Source organism: Astatotilapia calliptera, chromosome 16 (assembly GCF_964374335.1).
Source record: "Astatotilapia calliptera chromosome 16, fAstCal68.1, whole genome shotgun sequence".
Classification (NCBI taxonomy): domain Eukaryota; kingdom Metazoa; phylum Chordata; class Actinopteri; order Cichliformes; family Cichlidae; genus Astatotilapia; species Astatotilapia calliptera.
In genome coordinates, this window is record NC_137437.1 from 36,145,736 (window position 1) to 36,158,053 (window position 12,318).

Genomic DNA, 12,318 nt, shown 5'->3' on the forward strand with positions numbered 1-12,318 from the left:
CCTTCATTGTGACCGATTGTGTCAAACTCCTCTGCGTGAGCTGTTTTACTATGTATGATGTCGTTTTCTGTTTCCGCCCAGCAGGGGGCTGAGCAGGAAACAGTCCGGCTGCTGGACGCTGGACGTGTCCTTGATGTTTTTCGCTGTGTTTAATTGCAGAAAGGCTGTGAGGCACACTGCTCAGACGACCAGTTTCGCTGTCACAACAACCTGTGCATCTCGATGAAGTGGCTGTGTGACGGGCAGGAAGATTGCAAGATGGGTGAAGATGAAAAAACCTGCCAGGAAACAGGTGAAGAAAGCTCCCACCACACACTGAACCACAGCCGTCCTCCTTTGTGCAACCTTTGTTGTCCACAACATTGTTTGTATTGCAAGTGTGAAGAATTCAATTTATAGTTATTATTCTTTTGTAGGTCAAAGAAACATTTTCTTTTTGTCCACTGTGAATAGCTCAGAGTGCACTCTGTGAGGTCACTGCTGTCTCCAACCAACCACAGTCTCACAAATCCCCCTGTAACACTCTTCTCTTCTGCAGTTGTGCCGTCCTGCTCGGTCAACGAGTACGTGTGCACCAGCGGCGGCTGCGTGTCGGCCAGCCTGCGCTGCGACGGACACGACAACTGCCTGGACGGCTCGGATGAGGTCAGAGAATCCCCCTTAAACTGTAGTAGCATAGTGTTGCAGTACTAAGTAATCAGAAAGCTGCTTTTCATGCATGAACCGAGGACCAATCGGTGCTTTTTCTAGACTTGATGGTTTGTGTTTGCGTGAGATGAGCTCAACTCATCTCAGGACAAAGCAGGACGATGGTTTAGCCGAAGTGTTGCTCACAAACATTTGAAAAATGTGCAGTTTCAGCTTTACTGAAGCTTTTTGCTGCCATCAAATTAAAAAACAAAACACATGTTGTACTGTTGCAACAACATAATTTTCAAATCATTAGACTCTGTTTTTAAATTTGAACTGTACAGTTTCCCAGTTTGTGGCCATGAAGATGAAAATAGACAAATGAGCAGAGAAAAGGAGTGAATGGTGTCTTTATGAGTTAAGCAGCAGAGAGAGACTAAAACTGTATTTTTATGTTTAACGCTCTTACTTCTTTGTTCTGGAGTGAAATGATTGAAGCCTTTAATATGTCCGTCTGTGTTACTGTGCAGTCTGCAGCCAGATGGCATAAACGCTCTCATGACTTTGTGGCATACGCGTGACCTTTTCCCAGCTCATCCTTGAGGGTTTGTTGCGCTCATTGAGGAGCACGTACTAAGAGATATGATTCTATGCAGAGTTGTGCATATGTTGGGTCGAGGTCCTCGAGATAAAAAGGCTCCTGAACTAAAAACATTTAGCATCTTTTGTGCTCGCGTGGCTGCGGTGACATAAACCTTCATGGTTCTGCAGTGCTGCTCCCTCTGTCCTGTCTTTGTGTTGATGAGAACGCCTGCTGGCTGCGCCTGCGTCTTTGCTAACAGATCGGCTGTGTGAAGGAGTGCAGAGAAGACGAGTTCCTGTGTCTGAATCGGGCCCACTGCATCCCTCGGCGCTGGCGCTGCGACGACGTGCTGGACTGCATGGACCACAGCGATGAAGAAAACTGCGGCCAGGGTAGGTGTCAGCGTGATGTCTGAAGGTAAAAAAGTCTGAACAGAGAATTGATTTGAGCGGCTGCACAGCATTTAATGATAAAAGGGCCGAAACAGCAGAGAGGAAGACGACTCTGAGACGGGAGGAGAGACAGGAAGAGAAGCAGGTTCTGCTGGTGTTGGTGGGAATGATCCACATTGTCAGGATCATCATGTAGAAGCATCTGTTACTAGAATCCTGTAATGGGCCATTTGTGACTCCTGTTCTCCTTTGAATGCACTGTTTTTACCGTTGGCGTGTTCGCGGCGCTAAAAGTCTCGTTGCACTCTTCGATTGCAGCAGCCTTCTTCTGCCGAGCTGATGAATTCATTTGCAACAACACCTTATGCAAACTCCACACGTGGGTGTGCGACGGCAAGGATGATTGCGGAGACAACTCTGACGAGGACGCGGACATGTGTGGTGGGTTGAGATTGTCACTCTCAAGAATTTCCTTTGTAGCAGACGATGCATATTTTATAGACCTCTGCTTTTCGATCTCCCGAGAGGGAACGTTTCGTTGTCTTTTCATAAAAGATTTGATGCTCTTATTAATTTATTTATAGTTCCACTGAAGGACACCTCCATTAGCCGTTTGTGTCTTTTGTCCTCCAGCGAAGCTTCCCTGCCCCCCCACGAGGCCGTTCCGCTGTCGAAACGATCACGTGTGTCTGCGCACGGACCAGGTCTGCAACAAAGTGGACGACTGCGGCGACAACTCGGACGAAGAAGAGTGTGGTGAGCGCAAACCGCACCAGCACGGGTCTAACGATGCCTCGAGCGGTATTAGTGTGAAAGTTCAACGACTCTTTATTCATCAAATTAAGTGCAGAAGGTTAAAAGCGCCCCTGATGCAGCCGTCCTTGTTTCGTTCTGTGAGGATGATAATTGGAGTTGGGAGAAAAAGAAGCACCAACAATGAAGCAGCGTCTGCTTAGTTGTTGAATGACAGAGATTTCTTTTTCTCTCTCATGCTGTTTAACTAAAATAACCGAACGTTGAACATTCTGCAGAGCAGGAGGCTTGTTGGTCCTACACCGTGTGAGGCTGTGTGCTCGTGCACTGCAAACCTGCAAACACAGGTTTTGAACTTTAGCTCGAGTACCAGGAGTCTAAATGTGCTGCAGAGGAATCTGAAAGGCAGAAAAAGGACTGTGACTGCATGTTAAACGGGAGCCACGTTTGGTGCACTTAACACAGTTTACAATTTATTCCTGCAGATTTTTGTGGTGAAAGTGAAAATGCTTTTCAAACACACGAGCGCTCCCAGCCTGTTTCCTCCACACAGCTTTGTGTGAATAATCCCAGACAGGAAGGAGAGGACGCATCTCTGCTCTCCTCCATCGCTCTCTCATCTCCCTCTCTGCTTCCATCACTGATCCATCTCCTCCATCACTTCATTACCTCTAAGAATTCTGTGCTTCCGCTTCTATCCTTCTGTTCAATCTGAGCTTAATCCTAATAATCTCTTCATCCGCGGCTTCATCGCTGTGTGATATTCTTTATCTCTGTCTGTTATTGGAGGAGGATGGCAAACTTTTGCTTATGTTCTCTGAGGACAAAAGCAAAACGTGTGAAACACCTCAACAGTTTTTAGTTTGAATAATTAACAGATACAGTCAAAAAGCTCTTTCTCTGATTTATTTCAAACACTTGCAAAACGACCTGCCGGCAAATAAAGAGACTCCGGGACGTCGCTTCAAAGTAGTAAACACTAAACGGACTTCATGATGATTTCAAAGTGTTCAGCTAAGTCAAGCGCAGGTGACTGGACAGGCTGTTTCTCATGAGCTGATGTCGGCTCTCGGTCTGTGTGCACTGAAGCAGAGGTCGTGGCTGGAAGACCTCGGCCCTGTGGGAAGACCGAGTTTTCCTGCAGTAACCGCCGCTGCGTCCCGATCCAGCTGCAGTGCGACCTGTTCAGCGACTGCGGGGACGGCGGCTCAGATGAGCAAGACTGCAAGGCATGTAAGTACGGCACAAGCTGACTTCAGCGGACACGTCAAAGGAGCCGTCGGTGAGATGAAAAGTACCAAATGTTACCGCGGCGTTATCAGAAAGCGAAGCTATCCTCGTTTTGTTTTGTTATTTATGCTAATACATGTGCGCCCGCGCCTGCAGTGTGCTTTGTAAAAGATGGAGATGCTCCTTTGGCTTTTGCACCTGAAAGGAGGAGCCCAGCAGGGCTGATGTGTAATCTGCCTTTATTTGTAGTTTCCAGTGGAGATGTATGTGGAAAGAAAACCAATCCGTGTGGAGAGGACGCCGTCTGCAACCAGACAAATGCTAATTCTATATGTCAGTGCAAACCTGGCTTCAAGAGGAATCAGAAGACGGGCCAGTGTGAAGGTAACCGTGTGTCATGTAGTTTCTATGGTCTGGCTTTTAACACACACTGACGGCCTTAGCTGTTGTTGTTTTTATTGACTTATTTTATTTGTTTTTCTGTATTTTACTGCATCATTGTTGCGCATTTCTTTTACTTTAGTGGCGTTTTACATGAAACTGACTGAAATGTGCTATAAAAATAAACTTAAGAGCATTTTACATATTTACTTATTACGTATCTGTTCCTTCAGTTAGTTTAGAGGAAGCTGGCTGGTGCCTGTTGTTCATTTTGAGCGAGTTTAGTCCTGATAAAACCTGCCAGGTGTCAACAGGTGAGTTTGTGAGTCAAACCTCAGTAAAACTGGGGAAATAAACGGTCTTAATGGAAGCGATTGCTGTGACTTTATAACGTGTTTGTAAATGTCATACATGCACACAGTTACGTGGAAAACTCTACATTTGCAGCATCATAAATGAGGCTGTACTTCTTTGCAGAGATAAATGAATGTCTGCAGTTTGACGCTTGTCCTCATTACTGCGCGAACACTAAAGGGTCCTATAAATGCTCATGTGACCGGAATTTTAAGGAGATCAACGGCAACTGTGTAGCAAGAGGTATGCTAAGAAAACTCAGTGTATCCACTGTGGTGACCTCTCTGTGGACGTGAGTCGTTTTAATGAATGGTTTTACCTTTTAACACGTGAACGACTCACCGGCAGGACCGGAGGAACGAGTGTTCTACGTGTCCAACGACACCGAGATCCGCAGCTTCCTGTATCCCTTTAACCAGAGCCTCGGATACAGGCTGCCCACGCACATTGAGGACAACGCCCGAATCATTGGGATGGATGTTCTGTTTCACCACCAAAAGTTTATCTGGGCGACCCAGTTCAACCCTGGTGGGATTTTTTACAAAGACAATTTGGAAAGAAGTCAGAGCAAAACAAATGTCAGAAATATTGTGAGTATTTTTTTTGTATTTTAATTTTGTGCTTATTAGGAAGAAAATGTGTTTAAAAATAATCTGTGTTTTAGTTTCGTATACTGCACCGCTACGTCTCACTTTGAATCAGCGTGTGCACGAGCGGCTGACGGTGTGACTCTTATCGGTTGCAGTGCTCAGACTTCCGGCGACCCCGAGATATTTCTGCTGACTGGATTACAGGAAACATTTATTGGACCGATCACTCCCGGATGCACTGGTTTAGTTATTACACAGCCCACTGGACTAAATTACGATATTCCATAAATGTGGGCCAACTTAAAGGACCGAACTGCACCCGCCTGATTACTGATATATCTGGAGAGCCGTACGCCATCGCCGTCAACCCCACCAGGGGGTAAGTACACATCACACAATATTCAACTTCACAGATGTTTCTGCCAGAGCACCATTATTTAATCCTGTAACGAGCCGCTGTTTTCGAAAACGTAATCAATTTCACATTACATAATACTCAGTAGCATGTTATTAATTACTCAGCTGCTCCGCTCGGCAGAGTAATCGGTTACATTTCCTCTTACATCACTTAAACTCGCCAGACCTGCTCCAACAAAGGTGTTACAACAACGACAAAGCGGCGCACAGCTGTGACACGTCGCTCTGCTAACGAGTCTTTGGTTTTCCTCATCGTCTCAGCTCCTGACGCTGTGTTAAAAAATAACCTGTTTACTTTTTAATATTATTATAACTGTAAAACATGACATCAACACAGAAACGTGCTGGTTGCAGTAGCTGTGATACTGAGCATGTATCTGTAAAATAAATGCATATTTGTTGAAGCTGATTTTGGTTCCTCGCAGAATGATGTACTGGAGCGTGATCGGTGATCATTCTCAGATCGAGGAATCAGCCATGGATGGCTCACTGCGCAGAGTGATGCTGGACAAAAACCTGAGGAGACCCACTGGTGGGTGGCTCGTTTATTCCTTTTGTTGAACCACATTTTTTAAAAAGTTCATCATTAATTTTGAAGTCATATGAAATGTTGTGAATTTTATGAATGGACTTTGTGTGTTCTGATATCTCTGGCCAATACCTGTCCATCAATAATTATTCAATAACTATTTAATTTCCAGTTACTGAAATGATTGAACGATCATAAAAATAAAGATAAAAAGTAACACAGCACGGTGTCGTTGGGCTGATATCTGCACCTTCTTTATTTGTGCAGTAAACACACATTTGATGCACAACGTGCAAATTCCACATAGCAGAGCTTCAATATAAACTCGTGTTTGTTATTGAGGCAGCTAATAAATACCTGATTAACTAACAATGTTCTGCCAACATGTGTAACACTTACACACACGATGTGTTTCGCCTGCAGCGTCACGTGACGTTTGCAGTTATATATGAAATAAAGTTCCGCATGCAGACTGTCTGTTATTCTAAAGAATCAAATGGATATATATATTTATTTATATATATTTATTTATTTATATATGTATGTATGTATATATATATCTCCATCCAAATCAGCGCACACGCAGCAGCGTACAGCTGCTCGGGATGTGTTGTACGCCTGTAGGGAAGCACTTAGTGCTGATCTAGTTTTGAAGAGCTGCTTTGGCCTCCTTAAATTCAAGGATGCTATGATCTGTCTTGGTCACACAAAGAGGAATTCATCATCAGCTATTTAAATGCTGCAGCCTGGTGCTCAATTATACGCTCAGACTTCTGGGAAACAGTAGAATTGTAAAAAAGCTCATCGTGATCAAAAGGCGCCGTCCTTTCTCAGGATTTTAAACACAAGCTGTTGAATAGAAACAACCGGACGGAGAAACGTTGGTGCTGGAACCGTCCTGACCTTAAGGTCTCCTCCTCTGAGGGACTCCACAGTGATCTCTGTGTAATTTGTCAGGTAAATGAATCTCTTACCTTCATCCTCCCACAGGGCTGGCCATTGATTATTTCAACCAGCGTATTTACTGGGCTGATCCTGAGCTCTCGCAGATAGGGAGCATGAGATTGGATGGCTCGGACCCTCTGGTGACAATCAGCGACAGACACGGTAAACACAAATGGAAAACTTTCTCATCTACACAAATTCGTTTCATGCTTCTCTTTGTTTTTCTCAACTTTATTTATCAAATAATTGCCAGATTAACATTGCTTTTATGTGGCACAAGGTTAAGGTTCTAAACAGTGTCTGTTAGCACCAATCCTCTTACACAACACAGTCGTCCTTCGTCTGGGCACCTCAGGATATAAACTTTATAATCCCAAAGCTGCAGAAACCTGATTTTATCTGCTCTCTTTTCTCTGCTGGATGTTTAGGAATCTCCCAGCCGTACAGAATCGATATATTTGAGGACTACATTTATGGAACTGGGTTAAAACACGAGGTCTTCAAGATTCACAAGTATGGGAAACAGGCTGTGGAGTTTCTCAGTTTGGGGGTGGAGAAGCCCACTAATGTTTTCATCTCCCACCGTTACAAACAGCAGGACGGTAAGCTGCCCTGATGTTCACTGTTTATCTGTAAAATGTCCCTTTAGAGCAGAAGAGGAAACGCTGTTCAGTCAGTTGAAGTTTGATTATTTATTTACTTGGTAATTGTGTTTGTAATTCAGTTCTATTGTTATTATTTGTTCCTTTGATGTTCTAAAGACTTCTTATAAACACAAACGCACACAAACAGCCACCGATCATATTTCTGAATGAACGACTAGAGCAGCAGATGAGGCGAATAATAAATGCAACCATCAGCAGTTGGTAACCAACCACACATACTGGACTGACAGCAGTAGCACGATATTTAGGTTTATGATAAACATAACAACAATCATTTATTGTGTGTGTGTGTGAGAGGTGAGGTCCAGCTGTTCCAACCAGTACGGGAGGAGTTTTAATAAAACTTTAAGGTTTCAGTGATGGATGTGTGGATGTTGAAGGGCCGCTGATGTCCCGACCACATTATATAAACAATGTGACAACAACGTACAGTTCCAGTTCCCTCTGCATCTCCACACAGCTATAAGAGGGCTCCAGGCACTATCCTAAATTTGACCATCACACAGACTTTAGAGGAACCAGCCTCCCTCAGGGAACTCTGAGAGTCATCAAACATTAAATATAAGGTTAGAAATGTGTGTGTACAACAAATAGAAACACGTTTCTCTATTTGTGCTGTTTCATGAAACTATCAGATAAAATCTCTCTCTGGATGCTTTGTTGCTTGTTTACTTTAACATCTGGCTGACGACTTTTAAATGTCCCATTTGGCTAACGTTGGTCTGTTCACGGCGACACGTTGACCCTGGAAAAGTAACATGAATGTGGTGAAGAGACATCAGCTCAGAAATTCATCCACCTGCTGCACGTCTGACAAATAAGCTAAAGACGAATATTCAGCAAACCTGAGAGATCGTTTTAAAAACTGTGCCGAGTGAAACATGTGGAGCTGTTTTATAGAGCAAACTATAAATGATATTATTCACTGTGAGCAGCTGAGCGACGCTCAACAGTGAAAAAGTCATTATTTCATTAAAATTCGATCAATCCATTTTATTTATCTGGTATCAGTTTTATTATTAATGTTATTTGACATATTAGGATGTAATGCAGTTTGCCACAAACAAACAAAACCAACTGAATTTAGGATTCATTTCTTTTATTGGTTTCTTTAAATAACACCTGCGTATCTGTCTGATCTGCTGAAGCTCTTCGTCCCCACTCGTTCGCTCCGGTCAGCTGTTGCTCTCAGTCCCCAAATCACTGAGGAGACCGAGCGTTCTCTATCGTGGCTCCTGAGCTTTGCAATAATCTTCCTCTTCACATTAGGCGATCGACATCAGTGCTGGTTTTTAAATCCAGATTGAAAACACATTTTTATTCACTGGCTTTCACTCAGTGGTTGACTGACTTGTATTTACTTATATTTTATTGTTTTCGCTATGTTTATTATTTTATCGTATTTATTATTCTTATGGTATCTATTATGTTTCTATTGTTCAGCACTTTGGTCGGCCTTGTGTGTTTTTAAAGTGCTATATAAATAAACCATGATGATGATGAAAACTGGAGTCATGCAGTATGCAGGACTGTGGATTAAGATAAATTTATGATTAGTGAACAATTAGGTTTTTGATAAAAAGTTTAATTCTACATATTTTAACGAAACAACTGGACTAATATTGTGAAACGATGCTTTATAGATATAAATGATATTTAGCTGCGTGTTTCACGTGTGCAACATAAACCACTAACCTGTTCAATCAATCAAGGCTTTATTCGCCACGTGCAGGTTGCCCTGCAGTGAAATAGGACACATACCCCCCCTTCCCACCCATCACATGGGGATACAGGTCGGAGATCGGTAGCGTTACAGAAAAACACTGAAATATACACTACAATGGGAAAGTACAAGAGGAATAAAGAGACCTCTGCTCATGCTGGGCTCCTGGGAGGACAGCATGAGAACAGGAAACAAAAAAACTCCTCTGCACAGAAAAGCACATAAATGTCCACAACACAACATTATGGAGCACGTGACCAGCCACAGGGTCGGGTGGGGGGTGAGGAGTCATCCGAAGCAAACACAGCAGCCATCCTGCCCAGCGCTACCATCCAGCGCGGGCTCAGACCCGCCGTGTTCCCCCGCAGGAAACAAGCATCGAAGGCGTTTGGAAAGGGAGGGGGGATGAGTGTGTGCATATCAGTGTATGTATGTGTGTGTGTATGTGTGTGTGTGTGTGTGTGTGCGTGTCCAGAGCTCAGCTGAGACAGTGTCCTTCGCCCTGCTAGGCTAAGTAAACAGTCTGCCAGCCAACCCAGGTGGCCTTGCATGGATGGGAAGAACAGACTCAACACAGTCGTTATCAGGGTGTTGTTGTTCGGCTCCAGCCTTGCGACTGCAGCTGGCGCCGAGAGGATATCCACATGAAGTGATGGTGCTTTTTACTATCACTTCATGTGATGGTAAAAAGCGAACAGCTCATATGAATTTCAAAGCAGTTCTACAGTCCAACACTGGTCTCTCAATCTCCCGTTGGAGAGCCGCAAGCTTCTCCATACTTGCGCTCATTTCTTGTGCTCAAGGAGCCGATTTCTGAGAACTCACGACCACAGTGTGCTTCCCCAAGATGTGATCCAATTTTTTTTGAGAAACTCACGCCTCTCCCATCGTTTCAATCCCAGCAGGCAGCCTTGTGGGGGTTTGAACAGCCAGTTCCGCTTCCTTAATTCTTCGATAAGTCAGGGCCAAGCCAGCTCCGATCAGAACCCTGTTATCATGGTTCATAGGTAGATATCTTCAGCACTCAGGCTCACCCGAGCCCAGACTTCTCGTTGAGAAAGGGGTGTTGATTGCATTCAGGGAGCAGTTGATCAAATCCATAATTCCTCTTTTAGGTTTTAGAGAACAGACTGTGAGAGAGTGTTCAGGGAAAGTAATACAAAAAACACGAGACTAGACAAGGACACAAGAGGCTAAGCAGGGAAGCTCAGGGAGAGGAGGAGGAGGAGAAAAGTGCGACCGCCTTCGTCAAGAGCAAGAGCGGTCGCACTGTTCTGATCAATACAGCCACGTCCGTCCTCTCACTTCCTCCAGGTGATAAAGCATGGCAGTTATTGGTTCCATCTCTGGTGTTAATGATGAGAAAGCGTGAGAGAGCTCAGCCTCGGTCAGGTTTTCACTTAAACGACAGCTGTTCCTCCCTACAGACTGATTAGTGTACACTGTGGAGTCTGAGGGCACAACATGTGCTTAGCTTGCAAGTAGCTAAGACACAAAGGCTCGATATGTAAGAGATGGCAGAGATTTTGATTTCTCTCTTTTATCGTCATCCTGTAAACTGAATATATAAATAAACTCTCTTAAACCAGTAAATGGATCTCAGGGTTCGTTCTGCTCGGTGTGCAGCAGGATTTGTTTGACAGAATTCAAATTCAAATTCAAATTTTATTTGTCACGTACACAGTCATACACAGTACGATATGTAGTGAAATGCTTGGACAACTGCTCGTGACCTAAAGAAAACAAAAAAGGAAAAGGCTATGAATAAGATAGGAAATAAATATGAAAAATTAAAAAGGGTAAATTTAACTAGGAAGGAATAAAATATAAATTAAGGTTAAAAATGAAATAACTGTACAACACAAATTAGAATGAAGGGTAAATTTAACTGGGAAGAATAAGATAAAATATATAAATTAAAGTTGAAAATAAAATAACTGTACAACAAAATACACAATATAGAACTATATAAGAATGTATGAAGAAATCTAAATATAAATAAATATATACACAATAACAGCAGCTGTACAAGTATTAACCGGAAATGAAGAATATAGTGACCAGTGTTGTGCAAAACCAAAGTCCAGTAAGTCCAGTGTGTGTGTAAGAACTGTATGTGTGGGTCAGTACTGTGTGGTGGTGTGATTGAGAGACCGTATCGCCTGCGGGAAGAAGCTCCTCCTCAGTCTCTCTGTGTTGGTCTTCAGGGAGCGGAATCGCTTTCCTGACCTCAGCAGAGAGAACAGTCTGTTGTTGGGATGGCTGAGGTCCTTCACCATCTTCCTGGCCTTGGTCCAGCACCGCCTGCTGTAGATTGAGTGCAGGTCAGGGAGCTCGGAGCGGATGGTGCGCTCAGCTGACCGCACAACCCTCTGTAGAGCTCGTCTGTCCTGCATGGTGCTGTTCCCGAACCAGGTTAAGATGTTTCCCGCCAGGATGCTCTCTATGGTGCACGAGTAACAGTAACAGAACAGCATGAAGGACAGTTTTAGATTCACACAAAATGAGAAAGTCTCTTGGAGACATTTCCATGATCGTCAGTTCAAACAGTTGCATATAAGTAAGTTATTGGGAGCACCGAGGAAGATCAGCCCTCGTGAGTCAGCAGGACCAGGTCACATCCCTGGGTGACCTCTCTGTGTCTCCGATGCTTCCGTCTTCTGTCTACAAACTGCGCCCCGGTCTGCCAGGATTGGTAACTTCAGCTAACATTACTACAAACATGGGCTCTCCACCTACCTGAGCAGGGAGGAGCATTTAACACCACACAGCGGGTTTCGAGGGGCCATCAGCGGCTGCATTTACGGAGCAGACTGAGGAGCTTCTACAGCTGCATGATTGAGGCCATCCTGACCAGCTGCATCACCGTGTGGTGCAGTAACACCGCTGCACCTGCACAGAGTGCTGAAGACTGCCAAAAACATCATTAGGACTCCAGCACCCTCTCTGCAGAGGATCTACCATCAGTCCACAGCTGCCTCCATCAAAGACCCCGCCTACACGCTGACGTAGCATAGATTGGATAAATATGTACATTTGCCCTGCAGCTCAGATTCTTCTTATTTTATTTCTATCTTCGATTTATATTGTATTTCCTTTATTGTACTAACTGTAGTTCTTTATAAT

General features: G+C 44.0%; 1 protein-coding gene across 1 annotated transcript in view; it reads left to right on the forward strand.

The window, feature by feature from the left end:
* lrp1bb (low density lipoprotein receptor-related protein 1Bb) overlaps positions 1 to 12,318 on the forward strand; it is a 259,062-nt gene that overhangs the window by 228,446 nt on the left and 18,298 nt on the right. Inside the window, exons 69-81 of the mRNA XM_026144138.2 lie at positions 160 to 292; positions 539 to 645; positions 1,473 to 1,605; positions 1,924 to 2,046; positions 2,239 to 2,361; positions 3,448 to 3,591; positions 3,838 to 3,972; positions 4,447 to 4,566; positions 4,672 to 4,913; positions 5,069 to 5,292; positions 5,756 to 5,862; positions 6,850 to 6,966; positions 7,233 to 7,406. Of these exons, the coding sequence (XP_025999923.2) occupies positions 160 to 292; positions 539 to 645; positions 1,473 to 1,605; positions 1,924 to 2,046; positions 2,239 to 2,361; positions 3,448 to 3,591; positions 3,838 to 3,972; positions 4,447 to 4,566; positions 4,672 to 4,913; positions 5,069 to 5,292; positions 5,756 to 5,862; positions 6,850 to 6,966; positions 7,233 to 7,406 (1,882 nt within the window). The remainder of the gene's footprint in view (positions 1 to 159; positions 293 to 538; positions 646 to 1,472; positions 1,606 to 1,923; positions 2,047 to 2,238; positions 2,362 to 3,447; positions 3,592 to 3,837; positions 3,973 to 4,446; positions 4,567 to 4,671; positions 4,914 to 5,068; positions 5,293 to 5,755; positions 5,863 to 6,849; positions 6,967 to 7,232; positions 7,407 to 12,318) is intronic.